The sequence below is a fragment of the Natator depressus genome, chromosome 6 (genome assembly GCF_965152275.1).
Source record: "Natator depressus isolate rNatDep1 chromosome 6, rNatDep2.hap1, whole genome shotgun sequence".
Lineage (NCBI taxonomy): Eukaryota > Metazoa > Chordata > Testudines > Cheloniidae > Natator > Natator depressus.
This window is the reverse complement of record NC_134239.1, coordinates 2,915,785-2,923,257: the sequence shown is the minus strand read 5'-3', so window position 1 is coordinate 2,923,257 and position 7,473 is coordinate 2,915,785. Positions and strand designations below refer to the sequence as shown.

The following is a 7,473-nucleotide window of genomic DNA, read 5'->3' as shown; positions in this document are numbered from 1 at the left end:
GAAGCCCGAGGGCTTCAGCCCATGGGCGGCGGGGCTCAGGTGACAGGCCCCCTTCCTAGGGTCGTGGAGTAATTTTTGTTGTCAGACGGGGGTCACAGTGCAGTGAAGTTAGAGAACCCCAGAACTGGAGACCCCGGGGCAAAAGGGGCCAGTGAGAAGGTGAGAGATTTGGGGGTCATCCTGGCAAAGCAGCTCAACATGTGTGACTCATGGCCAAAGGGGCTAATGCGAGCCCGGGCTGGCTAAAGAGGGGAATCTGAAGGAGGAGCAGAGAGCTTATGGATGTGGCTAATTTGGGGAGGGGCTAGAGAAGAGCACGGGGCACGATTAAAGGCTTCGAAGACCTGCTGTACAAGGATCGCCTCCGCGGGGGTCAGTTGATTTCGCTGAACAAAGAGAAGGTCCAAGGGTGACTTGATCCCAGTCTAAAAATACCCCCGGGAACAAATACTGAATAAGGGGCTTCTCTAGCAGAGAAAAGGTCCAACGCGATCCAAGGGCTGGAAGCTGAAGTTAGACAACATCAGCCGGGAAAGAAGGTGTAAATTCTTAACGAGGAGAGTTTTTATAGTGGACCATTTTTAAAATCAAGCGAGGATGGGGTTTTTTGACGAAATCTGCTCTAAGAATTATTTTGAGGCAGGTCTCTGGCCTGGGGCAGACTAGATATCCACGGCGGTGGCTTCTGCCCTGGGAATCGGTACCGTTCTGGAGGGCTCGCATCTTTTGTCGGGCTCCGGGTGTGCCTCTCGGGGGAGCCAGTCACGGGCAACTAGGCCGCGTTAGCCGTCGGAGCCGCCGGCCTCGGTGTTTTCTCCGCTCCGCCTACCCTCCAGGGGTGAGCCCAGCGCTCGGCCGGGCGGAAGGGGATAAATACAGAGATTCCCTCGCAAGCCAAGCAAGGAACCTGCATGCCAGAAAACTCGGTGCCCAAGGCGGGTTTCAGAGGGCTAATAAATACCCCCCCCCCCCCCGCCTATAACAAACTAGGACAGGTCTGACGAGCGACTGACGATTCAGTTGAGGCCAGGGAGCGGTAAAAACTGGAGGCTGACTTTGGAAAGAAGAGGAGGAAATGATACAGGGTGGAATTCAGTAAAGAATGGCCCAGTAGTTAGAGGAGAGAGGACAGGGACTCTGGTTCACTCCCCAGCGCTGGGAGGGGAGTGGGGTCGAGTGGGATAGAGCAGGGGGGCTGGGAGCCAGGACTCCTGGGTTCTATCCCCAGCTCTGGGAGGGGGGTGGGGTCTAGTGGGATAGAGCAGGGGGGGCTGGGAGCCAGGACTCCTGGGTTCCATCCCCAGCACTGGGAGGGGAGTGGGGTCAAGTGCGATAGAGCAGGGGGGCTGGGAGCCAGGACTCCTGGGTTCCATCCCCAGCAGTGGGAGGGGAGTGGGGTCGAGTGGGATAGAGCAGGGGGGCTGGGAGCCAGGACTCTTGGGTTCCATCCCCAGCTCTGGGAGGGGGGTGGAGTCTAGTGGGATAGAGCAGGGAGTCTGGGAGCCAGGACTCCTGGGTTCCATCCCCAGCGCTGGAAGGCGAGTGAGGTCTAGTAGGTTAGAGGGGGGGGCTGGGAGCCAGGACTCCTGGGTTCTATCCCCAGGGATGGGAGAGGAGTGGGATCTAGTGGGATAGAGCGGGGCAGGGTGAGAACCTGCCAAGAGTCTGACAGAAGAACACAGCAGCTGTTATGCCAATAAGTCTTTATTACAAGGGTGAGGAACACAGGACCACGGCTGAGAGCAGGGACTGATCGCTCCCAGGTACCTGCAGCAGCCCCCACCACGCTCGGCTGTCCCCCACCCCAAGCTGGGATGACACACACGGACCCACCCCCACAATGACTCCCCAACCCCCCTCCCCCCACGCACAAGGAAGTGTGTGTGGGGGGAATAACTCCCCAACCCCACCCAGACTTCACTAACAGATTTTCCCCAAGGGCTGCATAGATGTTTATGGGTTAAACTGGAGAAGCCCCGCCCCCGGAAGCGTTACGGTTCCCCAATCTAAAAATGGGGAAACCGAGGCACAGAGTGGCATGCACCTCACGGTTACATAATGACAGCAAAGAGGGAGGACTGGGCAAAGAACCCAGGAGTCCTGAACCCCCCTTCCTGGTGCTCTAACCACTAGACCCCACTTCCCTCCCAGAGCTGGGGACAGAACCCAGGTGTCCTGGCTCCCAGCCCCCCCCCCAGCTCTAACCCACTTGACCCCACTCCCCTCCCAGAGCGGGAAGAGAACCCAGGAGTCCTGCCCCTACCCCGGCTCTAACCATTAGACTCCCGGCTCCCCTCCCAGAGGTGTATTGAATCTCCCAGTGGAACTCAGACACCCTCGGATTTCTTCTCTCTGTAGTGGTGGGGTTGTGCTAAACTCCTCTCCACTCACTTCCTGTTTAGTCCCCACCCACCCCACAGACTAGAGCCGGGGCTCCGTAGTGGGGGAAGGCCCCCGGTCCCTTTCCCCATCTCGGCACCTCTCCGCTGCTTCTCTACGGCGCGGCCTCTACTAAACTAACACCCTCTACGGCAACGGGGAACGCTGCCTACTCATTAATGTTGCCAACAGAGCGGATTACGGCATCCTCACCCCACCAGCTCCACGGCTCTAACCCACTAGACCCCACTTCCCTCCCGGAGCCAGGGATAGAACCCAGGAATCCTGGCTCCCAGCCTCCCCTGCTCTAACCACTACACCCCACTCCCCTCCCACAGCAGGGGACAGAACCCAGGAGTCCTGGCTCCCAGCCTTCCCTGCTCTAACCACTACACCGCACTCCCCTCCCAGAGCCGGGGACAGAACCCAGGAATCCTGGCTCCCAGCCTTCTAACCACAAAATCCCACTCCCCTCCCAGAGCCGGGGACAGAACCCGGGAATCCTGGCTCCCAGCCTCCCCTGCTCTAACCACTACACCCCACTCCCCTCCCACAGCAGGGGACAGAACCCAGGAGTCCTGGCTCCCAGCCTTCCCTGCTCTAACCACTACACCGCACTCCCCTCCCAGAGCCGGGGACAGAACCCGGGAGTCCTGGCTCCCAGTCCTCCCTGCTCTAACCACTACACCCCACTCCCCTCCCAGAGCCAGGGAAAGAACCCAGGAGTTCTGGCTCCCAACCCTCCCTGCTCTAACCCACCAGACCCCAATCCCCTGCAAGATCCAGGGATAGAACCCAGGAGTCCGGGCTCCCACTGCTCCCCTGCCCCTCCCACGCCTGTACACAAAAGACAGATACATTTTGTTCAGACCCAACCCCTCCACGCTGATCAGCATCAACCTCAGAGGGTTCCCAGTGTGTCTCCCCCGCAGCCCTCCTTCCCTCACTGCTTCCCCCTTCCCTATTGCCACGCCCCCCCTGGGGCGGGGGGCAGATTCTCACACTCCCACGCCTACACCCCTTCCTCGACCGCCATCCCGAGCGCTGCGGAGAGCCCCGGCGTCCCGGCCCCCGGGGCCACCTCCAGAGCCGCGGAGGCCGCCGGTGCCCCGGCTGCCGGGGGCGCCGCCCCGGCTCTCTCCTGGGCCAGGAGCTCCTCGCGGGCGTGCAGCTTCTGGTGCCGGGTGTACTGCAGGAGGTACCGGAAGGAAAGGCCGCAGCGGGAGCAGCGGTAGGGCTTCTCCCCGGTGTGGATGCGCTGGTGCTGGACCAGCGCCGAGCTCTGGCTGAAGCTCTTCCCGCACGCCCCGCAGGCGTAGGGCCGCTCGCCGGTGTGGGTCCGGCGGTGCTGGGCCAGGGCCGAGCTGTGGCCGAAGGCCCGGCCGCAGTCGGGGCAGGCGTAGGGCCGCTCGCCGGTGTGGGTCCGGCGGTGCTCCAGCAGCTTGGAGCTCTGGGAGAAGCCCCGGCCGCACTCCCCGCACCGGAAGGGCCGCTCGCCGGTGTGGGTGCGCCGGTGCTGGGCCAGGTGGGAGCTCTGCCGGAAGCTCTTGCCGCAGTCGCCGCAGATGTAGAGGGTGCCGGGCGGGCGGGCCTCCCCGCCGGCCCGGTGCACCTTGCGGTGCTGGGCCAGGTGGGAATTCTGCCCGAAGCCGCGCCCGCAGTCCGGGCAGCGGAAGGGGCGCTCGCCGGTGTGGACCCGGCGGTGCTGCGCCAGGTGGGAGCGGACGCCGAAGCTCTTGCCGCAGTCCGGGCAGCGGTGGGGCTTCTCGCCGGCGTGGGCCCGCCGGTGCCGCAGCAGGGTGGAGCTGAGGCCGAAGGTCTTGCCGCAGTCGGGGCACTGGTAGGGCCGCTCCCCGCTGTGGGTGGTCTGGTGCTGGATCAGGGTGGAGCTGAGGCTGAAGGCCTTGCCGCACTCGGTGCAGCGGAAGGGGCGCTCGCCGGTGTGGGTGCGCTGGTGCTGGGTGCGGGTGGAGCTCTCCGAGAAGCGCTTCCCGCACAGGCCGCAGGGGAAGGGCTTCTCGCCGGTGTGGGTGCGCCGGTGGTTGAGCAGGTTGGAGTTGCGGTTGAAGCTCTTGCCGCAGTCCGGGCACTTGTAGGGCCGCTCGCCGGTGTGGATGATCTGGTGCTGGAGCAGGGTGGAGCTGAGGCTGAAGGCCTTGCCGCAGTCCGGGCACTGGTAGGGCCGCTCGCCGGTGTGGACCCGCCGGTGCTGCAGCAGGTTGGAGCTGCGGCTGAAGGCCTTGCCGCAGTCCGGGCACTTGTAGGGCCGCTCGCCGGTGTGGGTGCGCTGGTGCTGGAGGAAGGTGGAGCCCCGGCTGAAGGCCCGCCCGCACTCCCCGCACTTGTAGGGCCGCTCGCCCGTGTGGATGCGGCGGTGCTGCGCCAGGGTGGAGTTGGAGCCGAAGGACTTGCCGCAGTCCGGGCACTGGAAGGGGCGCACCGGCGGGGCGGGGCGGGAGGACGGCGGCGGGCCCGGATTGCCGGTGAGGTCGAAGGCGGGGGGGGTTTCCGAGCTGGCGTGCGAGCCACGGCGGAAGCTGAGCTCCCCGCCCTCGTGCGAGCCAGCAGGCAAGCCCCGCTCGCCGTCTTCGTCGGAGCCCCGCTGGAAGTTTAGCTCGCCGTCTTCGTCGGAGCCGGCGTGCAACCCAAGCTCACTGTCCTCGTGCGAGCCAGCGTGCAGCCTGAACTCGTCATCTTCGTCTGAGTGCAACCCAAGCTCACCGTCCCCGTGCGAGCCAGCGTGCAGCCTGAACTCACTGTCTTCATCTGAGCCGGTGTGCAACGCAAGCTCACTGTCCTCGTGCGAGCCAGCGTGCAGCCTGAACTCACTGTCTTCATCTGAGCCGCCGTGCAGCCCACGCTCACCATCCGCGTGCGAGCCAGTGTGAAGCCCGAACTCACCGTCTTCATCTGAGCCGCCGTGCAGCCCACGCTCACCATCCTTGTGCGAGCCAGTGTGAAGCCCAAGCTCACTGTCTTCTTCCGAGCCGGCGTGGAACCCGAGCTCACCGTCCTCGTGCGAGCCAGTGTGAAGTCCAAGCTCAATGTCTTCTTCCGAGTCGGCGTGGAACCCGAGCTCACCGTCCTCGTGCGAGCCGGCGTGCAACCTGAACCCACCATCTTCATGTGAGCCACGCTGGAAGTCGAGCTCACCGTCTTCCCCCGAGCTGGCGTGCAGCCCGAGCTCACCGTCCTCGTGCGAGCCACGACAGTAGCTCCTCCGGTAGGCTGCGGGGCTGCTGTCCGGCTGGGAGCAGGCGTCCCCCACTGCCCCGCTGCCGGCTGGGCTGTCCGGCCCCCACTCCTCGTTATCCGACCAGCACTGGATGTCGCACGAGATCCCCTGCTCCGAGCCAGCCGGGCTCGGCGGCTTTTCCTCTTCCTCGGCCCACGGAGAGGGGCTGTGCTCTTCTGCCTCGCTCATGGCTGGGACTGGGGGGAGAAGAGAGGAGTTCATGGAGTGACAGGCCAAGAGGGGACCTGACCCCCCTGGACTGGGAGCCCGGACTCCTGGGTTCTCTCCCCGGCTCTGGGAGGGGAGTAGGGGCTAGTGGGTAGAATGGGGGGAGGCTGGGAGCCCGGACTCCTGGGTTCTATCCCCCTGGGCTACAAAGGCTGGGGGATGCAATGAATGTCAAGCATGAGCAGCGCCCTCACACACACACAAGGGGGGGGGGCGGGCCGGGGGTCCGTGCTGCTCTCCCCAGGACAAGGCGAGGGGAAGGGCTGGGGATTGGGGAAGGGACACACAGCCCAGGAGGTGAGGAGGGAAGAAGAGGAGAAATCTGCACCAGGGCTGGGAAGTGAGCCAGGGGGTGCCCCCAAACAGCCCCAGCCTGGGTGCTAAGCACTACACCCCGAGCTGGAATCCAAGGGCAAAACTACCCCGACCCCCAAACGGGCCAGGCGGGGGGGGGGGGGGATGAGACCCTGCACCGCCCGCCCCCTACACCCCTTGAGCGGGCCGGGCTGGGGGGGGACCCTGCACCACCCCCACTCCCCGTGCACCCCTCGAGCGGGCCGGGCTGGGGGGGGATGAGACCCTGCACCGCCCCCCCCCCGTGTACCCGCAGAGTGGGCCAGGCTGGGAGGGATCCTGCACCGCCCCCCCTCCCCGTACACCCCCAGAGCAGGCCGGGCTGGGGGGGGACCCTGCACCGCCCCCCCCATACACCCGGTGAGCGGGCCGGGCTGGGGGGGGGGCCCTGCACCTTCTCCCCCTCCTCGTGCACCCCCCGAGCGGGCCGGGCTGGGGGGGACCCTGCACCGCCCCCCCTCCCCGTGCACCCCCCGAGCGGGCCGGGCTGGGGGGGGCCCTGCACCTTCTCCCCCTCCTCGTGCACCCCCCGAGCGGGCCGGGCTGGGGGGGGGCCCTGCACCGTCCCGTGCACCCCCCGAGCGGGCTGGGCTGGGGGGGACCCTGCACCGCCCCCCTCCCCGTGCACCCCCCGAGCGGGCCGGGCTGGGGGGGGGCCCTGCACCCCCCGAGCGGGCCGGGCTGGGGGGCCCCTGCTGGGCTCGGCTCCCTGCCTGGATCCCGGGCGGCCCCGACTCACCCTTGCCGGGAGGGTGGGGGCTGGATCCCCGCTGGGGGCCCCGATCCGGCCCCTGGGGCCCAGCCGGCGCCGAGCCCAGGGCCGGGGGTGGGCGGGGGCCGGTAACAGGAAGGTCCCGGCGTGAAAGCGGCTCCCGGTTACGCACTTCCTAGGCGGGGGGTTTGAACTGGCGCCCGGGAGGGCTGGAGCCGGAGCCCCGAAGCCAGGGCGATGGGCGGAGAGTCACGCCCAGAGATGGGGGGGGGCAGATTTCCCCAGCGGGAGGGGCCACCCCCCGGCCCACAGCGATCCCCTCTGCACCCCCCACACCCATCCGCCCTATAGCCCTCTGGGCCCCACCCTCCTGCGCCCCCCATGCATGCACAGCGCCCCCCTCTGTACCCACACCCATCCGCCTTGTAGCCCTCTGGGCCCCACACCCCCAGCCCCCTCATGCATGCACAGCGCCCCCCTCTGCACCCCCCACACCCATCCGCCCCATAGCCCTCTGGGCCCCCCACCCACAGCCCCCTCTGCACCCCCCCTGCATGCATACGGC

The 7,473-nt window shown here is 66.5% G+C and overlaps 1 protein-coding gene across 1 annotated transcript; it reads right to left on the bottom strand.

The window, feature by feature from the left end:
• Nucleotides 1-3,376: 3,376 nt before the first annotated feature.
• LOC141988439 (uncharacterized) lies at nt 3,377-7,046 on the bottom strand. The gene is made up of 2 exons (XM_074954228.1): nt 6,936-7,046; nt 3,377-5,811 (listed from the first exon to the last, which is right to left on the bottom strand). Exon 2 carries the CDS (start codon nt 5,801-5,803, stop codon nt 3,392-3,394), a length of 2,412 nt encoding a protein of 803 aa, XP_074810329.1. The 5' UTR covers nt 5,804-5,811; nt 6,936-7,046; the 3' UTR covers nt 3,377-3,391.
• Nucleotides 7,047-7,473: the final 427 nt, after the last annotated feature.

Bases quoted from the DNA above. Each gene is read 5' to 3' on its own strand.
- LOC141988439 (XM_074954228.1), bottom strand. From the start codon at position 5,803: ATGAGCGAGGCAGAAGAGCACAGCCCCTCTCCGTGGGCCGAGGAAGAG.